General features: G+C 39.4%; 1 protein-coding gene across 4 annotated transcripts in view; it reads right to left on the minus strand.

Annotated features, from left to right (window-relative positions):
* JAKMIP2 (janus kinase and microtubule interacting protein 2) overlaps nt 1-23,730 on the minus strand; it is a 174,809-nt gene that overhangs the window by 42,388 nt on the left and 108,691 nt on the right. For 3 of the 4 annotated variants that reach the window (XM_079915714.1, XM_079915715.1, XM_079915717.1), the window contains exons 3-12: nt 16,336-16,833; nt 12,551-12,760; nt 10,622-10,720; nt 9,215-9,361; nt 8,184-8,324; nt 6,086-6,142; nt 5,047-5,166; nt 3,981-4,109; nt 1,239-1,322; nt 493-555 (exon numbers count right to left, since the gene is read on the minus strand). In XM_079915714.1, the coding sequence (XP_079771840.1) occupies nt 493-555; nt 1,239-1,322; nt 3,981-4,109; nt 5,047-5,166; nt 6,086-6,142; nt 8,184-8,324; nt 9,215-9,361; nt 10,622-10,720; nt 12,551-12,760; nt 16,336-16,833 (1,548 nt within the window). The remainder of the gene's footprint in view (nt 1-492; nt 556-1,238; nt 1,323-3,980; nt 4,110-5,046; nt 5,167-6,085; nt 6,143-8,183; nt 8,325-9,214; nt 9,362-10,621; nt 10,721-12,550; nt 12,761-16,335; nt 16,834-23,730) is intronic. The other variant, XM_079915716.1, reaches the window with a different exon arrangement.

A 23,730-nucleotide genomic window follows, 5' to 3' on the forward strand; every position in this document is an offset into this window, starting at 1 on the left:
TGTATCTTTTGAAATGTTCTTTCATAAAAAATAAACAAACAAGCAGCGAACATTAGCAAAAAATTAACAGTAAGAACACACTCTATGCTAGGTTGCAGCATGTCCTTGCACAAAATAACAGGTCCTATTCAAAGGGTGCTCTTGTAGATGGACAACCACATAGGATGTGTGCATGTGTGGGTGTGTAAATATATATATACGTACACTACATATACAGTATATATATATGGGTAACAAATCAATAGGTTTCAGGGATCACATCCTTTCAAGTCGGCACAACGCCCAGCGCAGAGCCATGCACACCACGTGCCACTCAACTGATGGTGATGGCAGTGACAGAGATGCAGTTGGGCACTCAGCAGAGGGGAGCACAGCGCCAGAAAAGCCTCCCCGTCCCCTAGCCCCTGTGCCACTCCTGAGAGGACCCCCTGCTGCTCCTGGATCTCTCATCATTCTCTCCTCTGCCCCACTAGGGTGTTGCGCCCCACATACCTTTTCTAAAAGCTCCTGGTTTCTCTTAATGAAAAGTTGTTTATCTTCTACCCAGTGTGAATCCTGTTTGACAAAGAATATCGCGCAGTCAGCATTTCAGAGTGGCATGAAAGAGCATGTGTCGTCAAACCACTTTGCCAGAGCCATCTTCTCTCCACCCGGATTGTTTGCCTGCCAACGACTGGTAAATGACATCCACCCCGGCCTGCTCCTTATTCCAAGACACTGGGGCCAAAGTTGCCGGGAAAATTGAACCCCCTTTTTATTGTCACTCACTATCCCTATCTTTTTAAGTCTGAATAATCCAGGACCAGCCTTCTGGGGACTCAGAAGTGACCACACAGGCAAAAAGTGAAAAGGGTCAGAATGCACACAGGCTAGATACATATGGATGGAAAACATTAAAATGCAGAACCATAAATGTAGCATAGAGGCAAAGAATGCAGCTTGAGGGGTGGGTCTTGGTCTTAGCAGCTCATGACCACTCTAGGCTACGTGTACAGGGCTCCTCTTCCTCTGGCATTCTCTCTCTTGCCCAGCCTCATTCACTGTTGTAGCTGGGTTCACACTCTGGCCAACCAAACACCAGGGACAGAAACAGAGAGTTGAACATTCTGACACAGTTTGAGAAAGGTCACTGTGGAGAGCCAAGCCGTGTCCTGGATGGGCCCATGCACAGGGTGATCTAGAGGAAGGTCAGTTTGAATTGTCTGCATCTGCAGAAGTGGGAGCAACCAAATGCCTACCTGCCCTTTCTGAGCCAGAGTCGCTTCCAGATCTTCAATTTTGGCTTTATACCTTAGCACCTCTGCCTGGAGTTGCTCTTGAGCCTAGTGAAATCAGAATTCCAGAACTCAGTACGTAAAATGGCAACTCAACATTTTTCTTCCCCTCGTGTTCCTTGATTAGAACTCAACAATTGAGAAAAAAAAAAAAAGAATTTTCTATCACCAAAGAATATTTTCTATCTATTTTTACAACCTAAATTCTCTGTGTACAATTTTCAGTGGCTCCCTTTACCATCTGGTTAAAATTCAAACTGTTTAGCTTAGGATTCGAGAACTTCTCTTATATTTCCAACCTTTTCCCACCACTATCAATGCAGGGTCCATCCCTTACCTGCTGGTGATCTCCTTGTTTCCTAAATATGCCTTGTACCTCTCCGCTTCTCTCTTTATTTGAACGACTTCCCCTTCTGGAAAGCATTCTCCCATTTTGCCTCCCCAAAATCCTTCTGTTCTTTTGAAGCCAACTTTGTGCCCTATATTTAAATCTAAATCCAAATCTATGTATGTAGGTATGTACATATGTATCTATCATGTGTTTTGTGTGTGTGTGCACGCGCATGTGCGCACATCAGCAGTTTGGGACACTGATTTGTACGGAACAACCTTACTTCATTTAGTCTAGTAATTTTTTAGATTCACTTGTATTCTCTCTTAATATGATCCTACTTTTTGTGAAAAATAGCTTTTTTTGTTTTCTGGTCACACATATTTTTTTTCCTTGTCTTATGATCTGGATAGGTTCAACAAAGTTGAACAAAATCAGTGATGATAAGTATTCTTTTCTTATTATTCGCTGTGAGGAGAATATTTCTTTGGACTGTTAAGTGTTATATTTAGTGTTAGCTTCTTTATCAGGTTAAAAAATTCCAAGCTTCGTTTGCTAAGAATTAATTTAACTTTGTTGGCGCAGTGGTTAAGAATCCACCTGCCAATGCAGGTGACACGAGTTCAATCCCTGGTCCGGGAAGATCCCACATGCCTCGGAGCAACTAAGCCTGTGTGTCACAACTACTGAAGCCCGTGTGCCTAGAGCCCGTGCTCTGCAACTAGAAGCCACCACAATGAGAAGCCCGTGAACCACAACGAAGACCCAACGCAGTCGGAAAAAAAAAAAAAAAAAGAATTATTTTAACTTTGAATGGGTGTTGAGTATAACCTATTTTTTTTCCTTGTCTTGAAGTGATTAGGTCTTCTGTTTTCACTGATACTTTTTCATCTATACTATTTTTGCACTTCTACTTTCTTTGAATTTACTCTACTACTCTTTTCCCAACATCTTGATTTGTTTTAGACTATTTTGCTCAGAATAGTTAAGTTGTCTTACTTTAATGGCCATAAACAATGCTAAACCTGTATTTTGATGGGAGAGTGAGACTAGAGAAAGAGAACTGGGTTCTATGTCGTCACCTCTCCAAAAAACAAGGCATATGCTATTATTTCAATTGACCAATCCTACGCTGCTAAGAATGGGTAGTAAATACTGATAAAGGAATCCACAACTCTTATAGTATTAGGGCACAGACATGAAAGCACACACACACACATCCCTTCCTAATGATTGTTTACGTGTCTATTCCAAATCACAGTGGGTTTTCTTTAATGTTTGCTCTCTATGTATGTGTATGTGCATGTATGTATGTATGCTACCATTTAAAAATACAGCTATAATATCTATCCTTTCCCACTAACCAACTAACAGTAGTTCCTACAACACTCCTCAGTACATTGTAGACCTTCTAATTAGGAAGTAGGATAAAATCACTGGATGGTCACACTCTTTCTTGCCCCAAGTAAACTAACCTATAAGGAAGTTATGGCATAGTGGTTATGACTGAACTCAGAAGGACGAGGTTCATATCCTAGCTTTCATCTAAGCTACATACCCTGGTTTTAACCTAACTAAGCTACATTTAACTTCTACTAGGCTACTATTTCCTCTCCTGTAAAAAGGAGTTAATAATAGCATCTAACTCATAGAGTTGTTTTAGGATTACATGAGATAATGCATATAAAGTACTCAGTACAATGCCTAAAACACAGCAACGACTCAATAAATGTCAAGTATTAGTACTGTATGTGGCTTTTTAAAAAAACAGACTTATGAGAGGCAGTTGCAACATAATGGAAAAAACAACTGACCCAGTATGATATGACTTGGAATCCCAGTTTTGCACTTATTGGCTGTGTGATCTGGGGCAATTCAATTAACCTCTCTGAGCCTCAAATTCCTCTTTTATAAAATACCCACCTTAGGGGGCTGGCACAAGGGTTAAGTGAGATATTGTTAGTGACAATTCTCAGTAAGCTGTCAATGTAATGCTGTGCACTTATTAACTAAGAAAAAGAACTGGCTACCCATTGCTTTTGAAAGATAAAAGTTTTCTTTTTTATTAAGCAAGAAACTAAAAAACATGGATTACCAAAATTCAACATTGTTTAGCTTTGAAAATATAAGTTTTCAAATAGCAAAAATAAGAACTATGTACTCAACTATCTTTAAAGGAACAAAAGCATCGCTCTAAGCTGGTTCTAATGTCTCTAGATCCAAGGTTTGTTGACATAAAAGATAAAGCAGTTCAAAACTGCAGTGGAGAGAAGGGTACAGAGAAAGCTACCCTATTCGTACTTTTATGTCTGCAATACTTTTATGCTATGACTGTCGCAAGCCTATTCAGGGCACTCTCCCAGATGTACACTAACCTTGGCTTCTCTTTCAGCATCAATGATGCCTCCAGTCTGCTCCTGCAAGAGGGCATAGGCTCTTTGGAGAGCCTGGTACTCTTTTGTTAATTGTCGGAATCGTAGCTCAGATTCTTCAGCTGCTAGACTCTTGAGGTTAAAAAAAAAGTCAAAAAATAATTATGTTCAGGTCCTGTGTTCAATGTGAAATATTAGCATTTGTCCATTTTTTAAAGAGAAATAAAGGTTTGTATGATATTGGATTCTATGTGATTTTATTCTTAATTTTAAAGTATGTGTATGGGCACAAATACTATGACAATTTCCAGATGCGCATTTCAGAAATATTTAAGTATTCATTAATAAGAGAAGCATTTGCTTATTTATACCTTTCTGATTATTACCCATTTGGGCTTGGATTACAGACAATTTTGGATCCAAATGAGAAAAATGTACACCCAGATTTTGGATCCAAATTTGAGGAGATGGTAATCAGAGTTTTAGTTTCAGTTCCTTTCAATACATTCATATCTAACAACTTCTTCCCCAGATAAATGATAAAAACATAGTTTTACAGCGTTAGGTCCCAAACTTCAGAGCATAATACAATCATCAAGGCGTTCTGTGAAAAATGCAGATTTGGGGGTTCCACCCTCAAGATCCTGAGTCAGGAGTTGTGTGGTCCAGGAACTTTCATGGTAATTGAACCCCCTAGATAGTTCAGATGAAGGTGGCCAACAAAGAAACTTGGCTAAACACTGTCTTAGACTTATTTAAAAGCTATTCCTCTAAGCTTCTTCTTTGGTTCACACCTCCTCTGGATGAAGAATCTGGAAGAATAATTTTATTTTGAAAGAAGTCTTCAAGTTACAGAGCTGAACTTCAGAGAAGTTTCTACAAGGGCTACATAACATAGGTGAAGCTATTTCTAAGAGGTAACAAAGTCAAGCACAGTCTCAAAATTGGTCACTATTATGAGATTATGTGCTGTTCATAAAGCAGATAAAAAGTGAAATGGTTTTTCTCCCCCTTCAAGGAAAGATGTGGTGACAATATCACAAAAGGAGAGAGAAGTGAAAAAGCTTACTTCATCCAAGTCATCATCAGGAGTAGCTGGCGTTCGGTCTGTTCTAAATGAGGCCATGGATGATGTTTCTGAATCCATGGAGTCCTCATCGTAGCCGATAAATGGGTCCAAAACAGGCCTCTAATGGAGGGACAGTACATATTTACCAATAAAACTTACAGTGGGGAAAGTCAACATATTATTAAAGCACTGTCAACTGGCAAACATGCAAATGAACAGAGAAGACATAGATCCTTTAATGCTTCTTTGATGAAATAAACATATTAGGCATGAACACAATAATTCCAATAAATGTTTGTCCTACGTTATTTCACTTCTGATATTTCAGAGGAAGATTCATTAATATTTGGGCTCTTCATAAAAACACTGTATCCTCTTTTATGTTACATTTTATACCATGATGATTTTATGTCATTTACTCTGTCCAGTATTTAAAATATAATTAAGGAATTCTGAAAGTCCAGGCATCTATGGGAAGGGATTATCAACTCATATCATCTAATTCCACATCCAAATCAAATGATGCAATTGTTAAAAGCAAAAATCAAACACATTGACAAATTAAATAACAAAACTTTGTGGATTATAAGAGGCTATACAGATATTCATGGATTGAGAGTATCATTATCAATAATATTGCCCAAGTGAATAATGAAAATATATTAATCAATTATAGGATGGGTACCAGATGCTAATATTATTCAGGGGAGACATCAAATAATAAGTATCTCTTTCATGTTCTTGGAGTGTGACTCTCCAGCTTGTCAGATAACCCTTTCTATGTCAAACCTAGTGGCTTCTTCACTAAGAGGAACTCATATTAAAGCAAACCCTTTCAGGTTAAGATCCACAACGCAATCATTTTTGGACTTCTGAGAACTGTCAAGAGAAGAGGTTTTCTTCTGGCAGATAAACCCCAGGGTTTGCTGCAATTCAGGAACATGTGATTTATCACATCTTTGCAGGAAGATTCCTTGGCAAGCCTCACTTCTCCGGCTCTGTGTGTGGCAAAAGCCTGATAACCTAGTTTTCTCATTACCTTAATTGGCTTGGAACTTCTTCTATGCTTTCTCCTACGAATGAGCTTTTCCCGGTCCTGGAAAATAGATTAACGACTTTTCAGATCTTGAGTTGGTACATATCTCCCCATAGGGTTTTGGGTTTTTTTTTTTCCCCAGAGTTGTTTTTCCCCTGAGGCATTACATATTTCTATTTAAAATAAGATTATGTTTTGTAAATTTTGGCAACTTTGGGTTTGATACTTAAGTATTTTCAAAGGAAGGATATTCTACAACCTTTCCTGATTATGTGGATCTGAGAGCCTCACAGTCAGGAAGTACACTGTGTACACTGTGTTGCTAATTGGATTTCAAGTGTGTTATACTTGAAATCAAGAACAAAATAGTCATTCATGTTCTCCCAAAGCACAATTCTTCAATTTTCTCAGATCCCAAATTATTTTAAATTTAGGTGTGGAAAAAAATATTATTTTATTTTAAAGAATAAAACATTCTTTTCACTTAATCACTTGAAAAGCATAGAAAGCTATCTTTTGACTATGTTTGGATCCTTGTTCTCACCTGTAGCCTCTGAAAATGGGACAGGGTATCTGCTTGGTTGGAATCATCTAGTGTTTTCTTTTTTTGGATGGGGGGTGGTCCTCGTTAGAATGTTCTGGGAAATTCAAAGAATATCTAGAAATAACAATCGATTTCTTAATTCATTCTTTTTGTGAAAGGAGATATCCTGGGACTTTGGTGTCCACCTGCTAAATACTCCATATACTTACTGTACAAATTCAAAAGTGGATGGAGGGACTTCCCTGGTGGTCCAATGGTTAAGAATCCGCCTTCCAATGCAGGGGACACGGATTCGATCCCTGGTCTGGGAGCTAAGATCCCACATGCTGCAGGGCAATCCCGTGTGCCACAACTACAGAGCCCACGAGCCACAACTACTGAGCCTGCGTGCTCTGGAGCCCGTGCACCACAACTAGAGAGAAGTCCACACGCTGCAACAACAATCCCGTGTGCCGCAACTAAGACCCAACGCAGCCAGATAAATAAATGAATATTTTTTTAAAAAGTGGATGGAATAAGTGACACTTATGTCTTCTTGAAAGTCTGGTGGACATGCCTCAAAATTCTGTAAGAAACTTTTAGCTTAAACTCAGGATACTCAAAGCCAAGCAAATTCCTGGACTAGTGAATCTGTGAGATTTATGAGTTATTAAGGATGTGGAAGTGAAGTGAGGGGCATAGAGCTTTTAAGCACATGTTTAAGAAATAATCTGGTTAAGCCAGTGGTGTTAACTTTTTTGATCTTTCACCTTTATAAGTAAAAGTAATTTGATCATGCAACCTTAATATATCCAAAACTTTTAAAATTTATACTTAGATGACCCTCCAAATGTAGCATATGCATTATAACATACACTCAACATGGAAGCTTTTAAAAAGGTGAACCATAAATAATTATAAAGCAGAATTTATCATCTTTTCTTCCCTCAATGGCAGTAAATCATCTTGCTCACCCTACTCTGGAGACTACTGCTTGAAACTCCCCCATCACTAGTTGACATCTGTAAGCCTTGGCTTGGTCCTCAGGAGTGATCACAGATGTCATTCACATAATAAAGACAGAGGCAAACAAGAAAACCCAAACGCGTATACAGGTCTCAGCCCAAAGCTGTAGGTAACACAGGCCTCAGCCAGATGCAGATGGGAGTAACTGCTTTACCTACTTCAGCAGGTACTGAAGTCACAGTCAGAAGATCGGGACTGGAATTTCAGCTGTTATGTCATTATGATATTGGTGTTCATTCGACAAATATTTATTAAACTACCACTATGCGCCAGACACTGAATCAGGTGTTGGGAAACAAGAGACCTATGGTCCTGTTATTGTAGGCCAAGTATTTAATCTCTGAGCCTCAGAATCTTGATACTGGAAAGCAATTATAAGATACATCACACGATCCACCTACTCACATTATAATGCATTTGGGAATTATTTTAATGTGCTTTGCAGCTATTATTTGTGTTACCAAAGTTATTAACTGCTTCTAAGTGTATGTTGATTTCTTGGCTACTTGTCCTTGGAAACAGCTTAGAGTTTATAGATTAATCAAGACCTACCCTTGTGAGCTCATCAATAATGTTCTGCTGTTCAATGACCTGAAGTTTTAGAAACTCTGTCTCTTGTTCTTCATTAGCTTGATCGAGGTCATTCAGAGATTTTAATTTCTTCAAGGGTGGATGAGATGTAATTTTTTCTCTCTGGGTTGAAAAAAAAAAAGAAAATGCAGGTGGAGACTTTGAAAATCCCAAACGTTAGTGGTTAACATAAAATATCTGTAGAAACTTTATGAGGCTACAGCTAAATGTGAAAATGGCCCAGCTTCAATACACACACACACACCAACTAACACCCTCAAGTACATTTTGTCTTCTGTAATAGGTGGAAATCACTGGGAATGTCTGAAGATCTCTACAGCAGGACGGGAAGTCTGTGAAGGAGTACGTTAGCACGTCACCTCTATATATAATGAAAATGATGGCATCTGTTCTCAGTTACTATGCAAGATCTCAGGAGATGTTGGGTACCCACTCTACAGTTCCACAAAGTGCACGTTAGTGAAATTCTTGGAAGGAGGTTTCTATTTTTTTAATTTTATTAATTTTTAAAAAAGTTTTATTGACGTTTAGTTGATTTACAATGTTGTGTTAATTTCTGCTGTATAGCAAAGTGACTCAGTTATACATATATATATATTCTTTTTCATATTCTTTTCCATTCTGGAATATCACAGGATATTGAAGATAGTTCCCTGTGCTATACAGTAGGACCTTGTTTATCTTGGAAGGAGGTTTCTGTGGCTGAGGAGCTAGGTTGAAACTCTGCTTCTCTATTTTGGAGCTTTTGGAGAGTGTACAGATTCCTGGAAGTGCTCTCATCATTCTGCAAAATTTAGAAACCCCACAAAATTCAAAGCCAGCAACCTTCTCTTGATTTCTTCCTTATGTGTTCCTTGCTTACATAAGGGAAAAATCTAAGCTTTCACAAATAGCATTGTATTTTAAAAATAAACTGGGAAAGACCAGGAAGTCAGGTTAACAGTGTAATAAAAGGAAAGAAGCTGCAGTTTTGCAGAGTCTGTGGTACACACCATTTCTGAATTTTCCTTGGTAACGGCTTTTAGTTTCTCTTCCATGCGCTGCAAAGACACCACCAGTTCATCGTTTCTCTTGGCGAGGCACTTGTTCCTTTCCAGAAGAGGTTTACATTGTTTTTCGGTTTCCCGCACGCGTTTTAACTGGGAAGACATAAGACAATGTGTCCCTCGTGTTTAGAGGCTGAAAATGACTTCATTATACCAAGAGCCACCAAAAAGAATGTAAAATGTAAGGCACAGAGCATGATATTTTAAACACAAGCAACCAAAAATGACGTAAAAAATCCCTAATACTAATAAGAAAATGAACGCACAAGAGGAAATGGGCAAAAGACAAAGGGCAAATCACACAGGATACCCAAAAGGCCAATAGATATTTGAAAAGTTACTCCACCTCATTAGTGAGACGGAAAATAAAAATGAAAATCCTACAATAAGAATATACCTCACACCCACCAAAATGACTAAAATGACCAATTAACTTTGCATGTTGACAAAGACATGGAGAAACTACAACTCTCATACATTGTTGGGGGAAATGTGGCTATTAAGACAACTGTGGAAAACTGGTAGCAACAGCTGAAGCTGACTGCATGCATACTCTATGATCCAGTTATTCTGTTCCTTAGTATATTCCCCCCAGACATGAGCACATTTTCTCACCAGGACATGTAGCAGCACCATTAACAGCTATAAATTGTTATGAAACAACATTAATGTCCATTAACAATAGATGAATATATATATATATTTATCATATAATTGTATATACATATCATATATTGTTTATACTTTTACAATAAATATATAATTATATCATATATAATTGAATATGATAGAAAGTGAAAATGAATGAATTCTACATGCAACACAGTGGATGACTCTCACCAATGGAATGCTGAGCAAAAAAGCCCGACACAAAGGAGTAATTCTCATATGATTCCATTTACAACACATTTTGTTGTTGTTGTTGGTTGGGCCGCACGGCTTGCGGGAATCTTAGTTCCCCAACCAGAGACTGAACCCAGGCCCCAGTAATCAAAGTGCCGAGCCCTAACCACTGGACCACCAGGGAATTCCCTACAACACATTTTAAAAATGGCGATAGACATCTGTAGAGAGAGAATTCAGTATAGTGGTTAACTTTAGAAGGATGGTGATTGAAAGAGGTCACACAAAGGGGAAGTTCTGAGATGCTGGTAATCTTCCACTTATTCACCTGGGTAGTGGTTATATCGGTGCTTCGCCCATAATATGCTTCACTGGGGCATATTTACTGAGCCATACCTTTATTATTTGTGCACTTTTCTTTACTGTGCTATACTTCTATAACATCGTATATACTACTATAACAAAATGTTTAAAAAATAATAAAATAAAAAAAATTTGCTTAGAACTCACCAATTCATTTCGTTCATCTCCAAGCAAGGTATTCCTGTCTTCTAATTTTCTTATAGTGGCGTTCAACTCAGCTATTCTCTTTTGATTTCTTCGCAAATCCTACACATGAAAATTAAAATTATTATTTCTTCAATGATACTTTTCACAAAATTTTAGAATACTGCTCATAAAAGTAATAGGCTTGGTTCCTTTCATTTGGCTCATGAGTTGAGAGTAAAATGTTCTCTTATTCAGAGAAGAGTAAATATTTACCCTATTCCAATCCCCAATATTCTCTGCTTGGGTTTAAGATCAAGCCTGTTTGAAGTTGTAAATGAATTCCATGTGGCAGATACTCCCTGGAGCCCTGGCTCCTGGCAAAGGAAGTGGTAGATGGTTGGATCAGTTTATGAGATCTGTGAGCTGTGAGACCAAGGTCACTTTGTGATTACATGAGGTTCATGGTTACATGAGGTTCATCCCTTGTGTCATGGCTGCACATTGCTTCCCAAAGCCTAGACAGATGTCCTGCTATTACTCTTAGCCAAAGAGAGGATAGAGCAGGATAGAGGGATGGGATTTGCAAATTCCTGCATACCCCGGAGAAAAAGGTCAGACTCAGAAGGCTGGTGCATTACTTTCATGTATAGAAGACAGTAGATTATAGGATAAACTTCGCTGGTAGATTCTGCCCAGATCAGTTGGCTTCCCCACTGGCATAATAGTCATGGAATCACTTTACACGCAGCAGTCATAGATTAAGTCTGTGCTCTAGAGTCCATAGGACATATATACTTGCAATTCCATTATCATCTTACATTTTGATAGTGCTGTACTGTTGGCAAAGCAGTTTCACACACTATTCCTTGATTCACAATATCCTAAAGGATTCAGCAGAACCGGTAAGATTCAGGGAGGTCGTAAGTTGTTCAAGGTCTATACTAATATGTATTGGATGCTGTGTGCCAGACACTATGTTCTATATTTACATATCTTTTCTTCTAAACCTTAGACCAGCTCTGTGGAGTACCACTATTGCCTCTATTTTACAGATGAGGAAACTCTGAGCAGTCAAAGGATCTGCCTAAGGTCACACAGCAAACAGCAGATCCAGGATTTAAACTAAAGGGTGTGACTCTAGAGCTCATTCTCTTGACAATTTTACTACACTGCAGCTAAGTGTCAGTGACAGAACTAAAACTTACATCTGCTGAATCCTAGTTCAGTATTCTTTCCGCCACCTACTGGGATATATGTATATATATATATATATATACACATATATTCATAAATTATTTATTAGTCAGTTCTAAGTACTACTTTGGAACCTACCTCTGTTCCTAAAAAATACATTGTCATCTTTTTTAGCGCTAAATAATTTGCAAGGTATAAGATATGAAAGTAAACTATATACAAGCTGATTTCTATCACTAAACTTCTGAAAATAATTTCTCATATAAAATGAGGAAACTCCAGGAAAATAAGTGTCGAACAATCAGACTTGAAGCTTTCAGGTGACGATTATAAATGGTTTAGTCTTTTACACAGTTATACATTTTGACCCCTGTACATGATAACCATTTTTACCAATTTTCAACTCAATTGTTCACACAAGGGAAAATGACCAGTCTTGGCAAGAGGCAAAGTATTTTCATCTAATTTATGATTCTTATAATATGCTGATGTTTGGACAGGTATCACGGCTAGAAAAATTCTATAAAGGATTTTAAAAGATATGTAATTCTCTTGTGATCAGCTAATGCAGTACAGACCACTTTGTTGTCTATGAGTTTAGAAAACTCTGCTCCCAAGGTACTTGCTTGTTTTATAGTAGGAGGTGGAATTGATTGCTCTGTAGTAAACAGGAAAAGAGCTTAAGTGAAAAGTAAAACTTAGGCGCTAAATAAAAGATGACTCCTGAGTTTTTAACTTCAACTTGAATAGACTTACAGGACTGCTGCAGTGTTCAGAGCCATCTCCTGCCCTTCCCGGAATTTCTCGTTTTGGACTGCTCATGTTACATTCAGCCTCCTTGACCAGAAAGAGCTGTTCATCCAAAGCCTCCTTCTGCAGTTGGAGTTTCTGTACATAGCCTGTTTGGGTCTCCAGTTCCTTTTCCAGGGAAAAGATGATCCTGTCCTTGGCTTTGATTTCATCCATCTGAATTAAATGACACCCATGACATTTTATTTAACAATGCTGCAAAGAAATGCATTTTTACAATGGTATGAGCTTAACTTTTGTTCTGCTGATTGATATAGAGAAAAAAATCATGAATATGACAAGTATACTGAATTCAGGAGTCAGACAAGGCAAGAATAGGTAATGAACGGCCATCCTAGACTAATTAGGTGTCAAGGAGGGTAATTTTTTCTCTCTAGTATATCCTATGTAGGTGCTGTGATTCAATATATTGTTTGAAACAGTCTGGTTTGGTTGGATATGGAAAGCAAAAGTTAACTTTAAAACAGGGCATTAGTGTTAATAAGGACAGATGCTAAATATTCTACTACAATGTTTCCCAGGACAATGTGTGATGTTACCTCCTGTTTGGGGGAATGACTTTTGAGTTCAGTTTAAATAGCAGTAACAACTATGAACAGGTCATTTGTAACTGAAGAAGCTACAGTATTTCCAGTAGCCTCATCATTTCCTAAGGCCAATATGTTTGCATTCAAGTGGTGAATTTGTCCTTCCATGGTTCATGTTGTATGGTTCTTTCCATTCCTATCCATTTTTCAGAGCAGCCAGTTCTTAGCAACCATTTTACTATTATAGTCAGAAAATCATGGTTGGGACAAGAACTGGAATAGAAAATACCTGCTAGTATTAGTTACTATTTTCCCACCTATATCTGTGGGATATATTTATTGATCCCAACACTCATTTTTGTTAAGCCTGGGCATGGCCTCAGAAATACTTCTCAACTAAAGGCCAAAAGCATTTGATACCAATTGATCAGAGTTCCACTGGACTGAAAACTTTTTGCCATCCCTGGGTGAGGGCTAGTGAAGTTAATATCTATAAACAATCTCTGAAGAAAGCACAGCCATTGGGTAAAACCTTTCTTCTCATTTCATTATATTCCATGAGAATCTTAAAAATGGAAATAGAATAGACACATTTAATGCAAACAATAGTATACTGTTCTCCTCTTTATAAAAATGTCTCCTTATATATAACAAATCACTTGGTATAAATCTTTCTTTGCTGTGTTCCTAAGACCAAAATACATATTTATATATATTTGGAACAGAAACTGTATTATACAATCACATCTTCCCACATGTAACTCTCTGTGAGCTACTGCCTCCAAGTCACAGGATAAAATTTTAGATCATTTTTGGGAGGCCATGGTGCTGTGACATCATCTGATAACTTGGCAAGTAATCAAACGCTGTCCTGTTAATTTGGGAGTAAAAGCATTGTCTTCATTTTATCTCCTTGCAGGAAACTTGAGTCCAGTGTTGCTCTTATCTAAGTAGCACGTTCCTTTGTTAGATCTGTCATCTATGGTTTATTTCCAGTTTACCGTAGCTCCAGATCTGCATGCTCTTACTTGGTTCTTAAGTACCCTACATAACTGAACTGGCTGGGAAATCACCCCATTACACCCATATAATCAGCCTCATCATTATAACTGAAATTTATTGATCTTTTTCTACATTCAAGGCATTCAGGGCCTTACATACCTTGTCTAATTTTATAACAATCCTATTATATAGGTTCTGTTATCACCATTTCACAGGTGACGACTGAGGACCCAAAGGGTTAAGAACTTGTTCATGGTCATATGGCTAATAAATGATGAAGACTGATTTAATATACAGTCTTATGACCCTAGAGCCCATTCTATTTGGCCCTATGCTATACTTATGCCAAGGTTATCCTTCCAGCATTTTCCCAAAGTGGTTTTCTGTAGACTATCCAGTACCTAGTGTCAAGCAGTCTCTATTGCATGCTGGTTATAAATATGGACTCTGGTTTCAGAATACTGAAAATCTTCCAAATTTCTAATTAGATGGGTACATACCAGAATTCCCTGGGAAAATTTTCTACACAGAATAGCTCCCATTTCTCTCCTTTTCAGTTCCAAAAATAAAACTGGGTGTTGCAGTAAGAACAGGATTAGAAGGAAAAAATGAAGTGCATCTGTATTAATGAAAAAGTTTCCCCTGTTTCTCTGTTTGTACCCAATTTTTGAACCAATCTTCAGACAGATTAGATTTTACATTGTTATTAAGAGGGATTTCAAGTCTGCTTCTGCAATGTGCTGGTGAAAGGAAATCAGGGAAGAAATTGCAGACCAACAGGTAGACATATGTGTAGATTTCACATTAAAAGCATCGACAAGCAAAAATATTTAATGTAAATACAATGTAAAAAATATTTAATGTAAAGCTTCCTTTTCATTTAAGATTTTACATTAAAAGCATCGACAAGCAAAAATATTTAATGTAAGCTTCCTTACCTACCTGCTGACTCCAGAGTTCACAGTCTTGATTCTTTCTTCATCAGCCATTGTTGTCTTAAAAACCAAAGGCAGGGCAGAGACCAATATTTCTGCACTGTGTTTGGTCTTTATTGTCAACCAATGCGATAGTATGAATTGCAGATAAAGAATTTGGAAAGTGTAGCAAAGGCAACATTTTACAGTCACACTGTATTGCAGTACAAAGAAAATCATATGTTTAGTTTTCTAAAATGTTCTACCATAACCATTTTTTACATAAAATTGAAATCCTAGAGATACTGTCTAAGACACATAATTGGAATTCTTAGAATATAAATGCTTAGACCTGGCACACACAAGAAGGAAGGTGTAGTTTTTCCTAAGAAAATATTTTTAGAGAAGCATAAAGTACACTCGAACAGGTGATAGTTAATATATAACCAAGATATAACTAATGCGAAACATTCTGAATATAGATGCATATAAATACTTCTAAGAGAAGGCCAATCTGCAACATTATAGCTTTCACACAATAATTCTATTTGTTTTACTTTTAAGCATAGTGAGAGACTGACGTGGCTTTTGGTCATACATATTAAAAAGAAAGACTCAACTCAGTAGGGGTTGAAGGAAGTCTTGGAAATTTGTAATAGCAAATAAGCTATTTAGGAATGACATCCAATTTAAGAATTATAATGGCCCCTATTTTGAGTGGCCTCTGTTTATTCTGGGGAAGAAGATCTCTTTGTAAAATGACTAGGGGTTTTATAGCTCTATTTCTTGCTTTCAGACACGGTTCCTGGAGAGAAGACAGGTGAATCCCAGAGGATGTTCCCAGTGGCTGCCATTTTCAGACACCTTGAAAGCCAAAGAAACTTCCCTTTCCCCGGTAAAAACCCCCAAACATTTTATAAATGGAAAGCCTACAAAACATGCTGATTTTGGAAGAGTTCATAATTCAGAATATTTCCATGGACATCCAAGAAAACAGGAGTCATTAAACCCATACTCTCCATACATGTGGGGCTGGAAGAATCCAGTTTCCATGAGAAAGGTGACTCCAAAATCTTTTACCTTTTACAATGCCAATTTTGGCCTGGGCGCATCTACTTATCTATTGACCTATCTTGCATCTTGGCCATAGCACTAGACAGAAGGAGGGTACTGTTCACAATCCTCTCATGAAAGACACCTTTCATGAAAAAGACACCTTTCATGAAAAAGCAAACCCCAAAGCACTCTGAAGCCTGGAAAGAGAATGGTTCTGCCCTGGGTTACTAACCAGCCTCCGAATATCCCGCTCCGACTCCCACTTGATCTTGGAGATGGCTTCTTGGTGGGACTGATGCTCACTCCTGAGGTCCCCAGCCTTGATTTTATCCGCTTGGATCATATTGCTTAGCGCCTCATCCACCTGCTTCTTGGCCGTTTTCAGGTCCGCAATTTCCTGTAAGAGCTTAAGGCGCTCTGCATCAAACAGTTTCCGGGCCTCCTCGCGGGCCTCGATGGTGAGCGCTGTCCTTACTTTGTCGCTGCTGCCGTCCCGGAGCGCACACAGCGCCGACTTGAGCCTCTGGATCTCCCCGTCCCGCACCTTCACCGTCCGGGCCATTTCCTGCTCGTGCTGCTTGATGAGATTCTCCCGCACGGCCTGCAGCTCCTTCATCTTCTCCTCGTGGAGCTTGGTTTTGAGTTCGGTCACCAGGACCGTGTGCTTGCGCTGCTCCAGCTCACGGATCCTCTTGGCTTCTTGAGTTTTCTCTCTTTCGAGTTTAGATACCTGAAGGCAGAGAGGTGAAAGGATGAAAAGAGGTGAGCCTCATCAAAAAGGTGTGCTCCTAGGCAGGACTGGCAGCTCAGGCCCCTGAGATCTCTTAATGCCTCATCTCTTTTCAAGTTCCAGCCCCCTGTGGAAGGAGCGAGGGGAACCACAGGCCTTTTAATGCTGGGAATGCAGTGGGAAAGGAGGAAATACCCGAGGGTGCTTACATTACTTTGTTCAGAAAAATAGTTGATGTTCTGGGGCCTTACTGTTCTGTGTGGTCTGCAGACAAGCAGCACAGCCATCACCCAGGGGCCTGTCAGAAATGCAGGGGCTCCATCCCAGACCTACGAATCAGAGCCTGCAGTGTAACAAATCCCCAGGTGACTGGTGTACACATTAAAATTAGGAAGCGGTACTATAATAGTCTTCACCCTGGTGAGGAGTTCAAAACAGATCACCTGGAGAGCTTTCTAGACTACACATCCCTAACAAGGTCCAAACTGATAAATGTGGGTGTACCGGGACACCCAGGTTGGTCCATAGTTCAATATTATGATCAGGCTAATAAATTGGTGCCTAAAGTGATAGTATAAAATATTCTTCCGCCCCTTTTTTTGGAAGAGAAGCTAATTGCTGCTAAGGGGGGGGGGTGAGAAATGAAGACAGTTGATATGTCCTCAACCTTACCTTTCTTACTATGGCAACTTGGTTCCACCCCCAAAATTATTACAGGTACACACACACCAGCCCAAAACCCCGCAGTGCAGGGCCCTGTGCTAAAGGCGTTCAGTGGCTGTTGTTATTTCTGCTACATGGGTGTCTGCATCCTTCACTACCCCGTGCTTTTATCTCCCTCTCTCTCCCACCTAAGCCAACACTCCAAGGAATTTAATAAAGTACTCCTTTTCAAATTTTCATCTGTCAGGTATTCTGGTTTAAAAAATTCTCCTGTGTTTTGTACTATTTCTAATGATAATATAGGTCTCTTCATAGATTAGCAATGGCACTACCTTAATTTGTCTGTGAGTCCATCTCTGATTCAGTAGATCAGGGTAGGGCCCCAGCATCTGTAGCTTAAAAAAGACTCACCAGGCTCTTGTACTGTTCTCCTTCCCCCTCCTCATCTCTGCTGCCTGCCTTTGTTCCTCTGTCTCTGTTGTTTGCACATACACCACACACACACATACACCCACACAGTAACCTGGAAAAAGGGAAGAACTGGGCAGCCCCAGGAGTAATATCTAGGTGAGTGATACTGAGTCTCTGCCATTTGTAAAACTAGAACGTTTCATAAAATAATTAAGAGCCCTTCCAGCTGAAAAATGTTAAGATCCAAATTCCTTATTGAAACCATTGTAATTATAATGTAAAGTGTCTGAGATTTCACTTACCTTAACAGTTTACCTACCTTTAGCTAGAACAGGATTTTCTAAGTCCACATGGCATTTTATGAACATTTTATTTTAAAGGCACAGCAATTATTCCCATGTAGGTTATTCTAAAAGAACTCAGGGCACAAGGAGACTTGGCAAAATATGCAGCCAGGCATCCCCAAATGACTGTCCTTGGGTCTTGCCTCCAGCCTAGGCTCAGGTCCCCTCCCGGATGCCCTTTAGTTCATATGTTCTAGAGCTGTGCTGTCCCATGCGGTGGCCACTAGCCACACTGAGCACTTGCAATATTGAAAATCTGAATTGAGCCCTGCCCTAAGTGTAAAATACATACCCGATTTTGAAGACTTAGTATGAGGTAAACATTAATATCTCATTAATAATTTTTACATTGATTACATGTTGAAACTATAATACTTTGGATAAATTAGGTAAAATAAAGTATATTATTAAAATTAATGCTGTTTAGTTTTACTTTTTAAAATTGTGGTTATAAGAAATTTTAAAATCACATATGTGGCTTGCGTTTGTGGCACATATTATGTTTCTTTTGGACAGCATTGCTCCAGAGTTCTTGGAGGTTCATTTAATGAACCGAGCTTTCTTCACACTGCTGCTGACATTCTCTTAGTAAAGTCCTGTTATGATCTGATTTATGCGCCAGGACTCCTTTCTGTCGGGGAATAAAATCCCAACACTTCAGCTGCATCTTTCAGCTCTCAGAAGACTTGGTTGGACTTCCAGCTCCCATTTCCACTCCTCACTACCTCTCCAGGCACGGGGGATTATCCTGTTTTCTGCACATGCCCTACATCGCTGTACCTGTGTGCCTACCTGAGATTCTTCTTCCTGACCTGCCCTTCCCTCAGCTCCTTTTGGGATCCTTTCATTCCTCATGACCCAACTAAATGTCACCCTCTCTGATCATGACACCCCAATCACCCAGGACCAAGCTTATTTCTCCTGCATTTGTCTTCTCAGTGCAGTTTGCTAATACCTCCTTACTGGTCTCTTCCACATTTTTCTTTATGCTGTATTTTTTTTACATACTTGTCTGTCCTCACCACCTCCTCTCCTACCTCACCTCAGACTGGAAACTCCTAGAAGGCTGCCAGTGAGCCTTGTTCATCTTTGTCTACCCATTGGTTGTCAGCACAACACATGATAAGAAGACAAAGCGTACGTGTGGAATTAAAGAATGTAAGCCAATATGTTTCCCTGGCTAGCCTCGTAACCAGAGGCAGGAATAATATATCCTGTCAACGATTTAGAGAACGAACATAGGCTTGCACTGTTACCCAGAGCAGCCCTCATCCATCCCTTCCCTGTATAAAACAAAAAAAACCCTAACATATAATGTTTGCCTGTCCTCTGTTTGATGCTTCTCTCAGTTCTTCAGTGATGAAAACCTAAATCTAACTTTCCATTTTTCTACAATGAACTGAAGAAGTATCTTCTAGACCATGAGTGGGCAAACAACAGCTCATAGGCCAAATCTTTCCTGCCCCACCCCCAGTCTTTGTTAATAAAGTTTTATTGGAACACAACCAGGCCCATCCATTTCCATATTGCCTATGGCTGCTTTCACGCTACAATGAAGTTGAGTAGTTTCACAGAGACTGTCTGGCCCACAAAGCCTAAAATATTTACTGTTTTGCCCTTCACAGAAAATGTTTGCTGATTCTTCTTTTAGATAACGCACTTTTTGACATAAGAGGCCTTATTTTTCACTGATTTAGAAACTCTGTAATTTATCTTCCATCTAGGACCTTGGGGAAATTAACTTTAGCTTGAGTGATATGAAACGGAATCATCTTCAATTTCAGCAGGACGTATTTATGTTCCTTAGGCATTTGGAACAGTATCATGACCATTAAGAGCTGATAGGTAACAAGTTACTAAGGGAATTTTAGCAACTCTTCCTAAAACAATAAAACGTTGTAGTAAAAATGGATAAAGGGTAATGAATTCTGGGTTTGTATTTTGATTTCATCATCTGCTGTCTCTAAGAAGGTTGCTTTATTCTGAGGATCTCTGATTACAATTTTAAAAATACCTGTAAAAGAATTATTTTTAGGATTAAATTAGATAGTGAATGGGAAAGTAGCTTGAACTGTAAAGTACTATAAAATGTAAGGTAATGATATTATTATTGGATATAAGAGGAGATACTCTTGATCTAAAATTATTTGTCAAATTCTCTGCAGGTGCATTAGATTGTACCACTTTGTGATTCTGTAATTTCTCTCAAATTTATTTATAAACACTAATCTTTTGTGTGTAGACTGGAGAGGAAATGAATGAAAAAGAAAAAAAAAAGTGAAAATACAGGTATATGGGAAATATATTCCAGCATGAAGACAAAACCAACACTGGCCTTTTTGTCTATCACATAAAAGGGATCCACAGAACTCAAAGAAAATTCAAAGGTATTGAATTACATTTGGCATTTTTTATGTCTGCTTATTTTGGTTGTCATGGAAACTGTCATTTTTGGCAGGATTTCTAGGTATGATTTTTTTAGGCTTGGGAGAAGAGTTTCACTGTGAAGGAGATACAAAGAATGTGACTGACATCTGGGAGGAAAAAAGAACCAATAGAAATTCTGTAGTAAAATCATTTTCTGAAAATTATTTGCAGCTTAGATTGCACCACTAAGGAAATAGATCTTAATATCTTAATGTAAATCATGAGAATGAGTATACGAAAAGATGAAGAACTACCCCTGAGTAACTGAAAAAATGTGAAGATGATAATACTTTGAAATGGAAAAAATTATTTATTAATTGGAGAGAGAATCAATTTTGTTAGTGGAAATGTTTTATGGAGAAAAATTTCAGCTCGATCACATAAATAGTAAGCATTTATTGAGGGTTTAATTTACTATGTATGAGGCGATTTTTTAAAGGCTTTACACCTATCAGTACATTTAACCTCCTAGACAGCTCTATGATGTAGCTAGTATTTGTTGCACCTGAATTTCTGATGAGAAAAATGGGGAACAGGCTCTACATAAGCACAACATAAAGAAGGCTGATCAGAGTCCAGTGTGGGCCAGGAGCCAGGTCAGGTCAGATCCCAGGTCTCCTAGTTTGCTCTGAAACCTTGGGCAAGCTGGGGCCCCTGACTCAGCCTCAGTCTCACGTGTAAACTAGAATTGGTGATATCCTTCTCATATGATTGTTGCGAGGACTGACTTCCATAATGTAGCAAAAGTCCTTTGGAAAGGCTGGAACACATGGGAGGTTAATACTTATTAATACATGGTAGATACTAGATATTAATTTTGATGAACATTATAGCATATATTAACATTATATCATGCAGTGATATACTAATACCAACAAAACCATAAATCTAAATACCCATATTATGGTAGTAAGACGAATGTTACTATTATTACATTATCAAGACCATAGCAACGATTTTCCTAATAGAAAGAGATGTTCAAAGATAACATTTTCCTCAAGATGTCTTGAGTTCCCTGGTGGCATCTAATCTTAACTGGGAAGATACCTGGATTATGTGTACGAAGGACTTGGGGGTGGGGTGGGACAGGGCCAGGGGGTGAGCACTGAACAGAGCTTTGAATGGTACACTTCCCATATCCCTTTTACCCCAGAGGTGTTTTCCAAAAAGTAAAATAAAATAAATAAAGATCATTAGGAAAATTTAATCCGGCTGGGGAAAGCTTCCACTATGACAGAAGGAAGAAAATTCATGACTAGCCCTCCCAGGCCTCACATTATAATTTCTTCTTCTGTCTTCATTCTGTTCTGGCCTTTGAAAAATGCCACTGTAAGGTCTGCCAAGATAAAGAGGGTGGTGTTTGAGCTTTAATGTGACCTTAGAAATCTAGGATTAAACATTGGACAGCCTGTCGAAGATAAGGAGAATTGAGAGGTTATCAAGACAAGACAAGTTAGCAAAAGGTTCAGCTTGGATTATCTGCATCGGATGTTGCTGGAGATCTAAACTCATGGTAGGCAGGCAGGGATTTTCACGGGCACTGAGTAACTCTCCAACAGGAGATGTGAAGAGGGAAAGGCTGCCGCCACAGGAACGTGACCCATAAGGGAGATTTTTTATACAGCCTGGGGAAGTAATAAAAGCTTCTCTCTTTCCATTTCTTGCTTTTAGCTACTTAGGCTTCCTGAAAATAAAACTAAATTTGCAGAAAGCAAGAAATACTGGATGCCCAGTGTGGTCCCTGAACCTGGAAGCTCTAGAGTACTAGCCTGAGGATAGAGAAGGTTGGCTGGTTTTCTGAGAGTGCCCTGGAGGCAACAGAGCGCGGTGGAATAAGACAGCATTACCTTGATCACCGCCTTGGAGAAGATGGGAATTCCCATTTTGGCTGCTCTACTAGTTGTGTCACTGGGAGCAAATGAGTTACATGGTTAGAACTCATTTTCTTTCTCAGTGAAATCAGAATAGTATCGCATGCTGCCTTTGTCCCAGGCTCTCTGTGAGGACTGCTTTGTAGGCTGAAGGGCTGTCCAAGGTGGCAACTGCTGTCTGGAGCCGACTCCTCCCAGAGCCTGCATCCCAGGCCTGTTGCCCCCCTGCCCCTACCCTTGGAGCCCTGTCCTCTGCTCCTGCTTCATCCCCTCTGTGCCTGTGGGGTTCACCCTAGCTGCAGGCTGCCTCTGAGGGAGAAGACCAAACCCTGGGGAATCGGGTGGGTGGATTTCACATCTCACAGCAATCCCTGGTGTGCTTACACACCCTGATCAGCGGATCATGGTGTCCAAGGAGCAGACAGACAGGGAAATACCATGGCTTAATGGCTCAGTGCTGCTCTAAGAAAAACAGACCTGGGTGGAAATACTTTCTCCACCCAGGCTTGGGGATGCCCACCTAAATAAATACTATAATGTACTTATCCCTTGGGGTGGTTGGGAATGTTTTAAAAAGAACCATGGAAATTCATTCAACAAGTAGGACATGTCTCCTACATGCCCGGCAGCACTGCAAGCTCTGGGGATACCTTACTTAGGGGATCCCTTAAGCAGACATGGTCTCTTACCCATAGAAGCATATATTTCATTGGGGTGGGGGCAGCAGGCAATAAACAAGCAAATAAACGAATAACATAACTTCAGACAGTACAGAGCCCGGTGATTAAAGTATTACAGGGCGATGTAACAGAGTACATGGAACTAGGGGAACAGTGTCATCTAACTCGGTGGTCAGGGAAGGGTCCCGAAGAGCTAAAGCAGTTTCCTTTCCTAACCAATCTCGACCGTTTTGCAAGGACCTTAGCTCTTTTATGTTGTCTACAATCTGCTCGTTTTATAGATGCACAAGTGCAGGCCAGAAATGACAAGATCATCCAGCATAAAGACCTCACCCTGGGCTTCCCTGGTGGCGCAGGTGGTTAAGAATCTGCCTGCCAATGCATGGGACACAGGTTTGAGCCCTGGTCTGGGAAGATCCCACATGCTGCGGAGCAACTAAGCCCGTGTGCCACAACTACTGAGCCTGTGTTCTAGAGTCCACGAACCACAACTACTGAAGC

The sequence above is a fragment of the Stenella coeruleoalba genome, assembly GCF_951394435.1.
Source record: "Stenella coeruleoalba genome assembly, chromosome: 3".
Classification (NCBI taxonomy): Eukaryota; Metazoa; Chordata; class Mammalia; order Artiodactyla; family Delphinidae; genus Stenella; species Stenella coeruleoalba.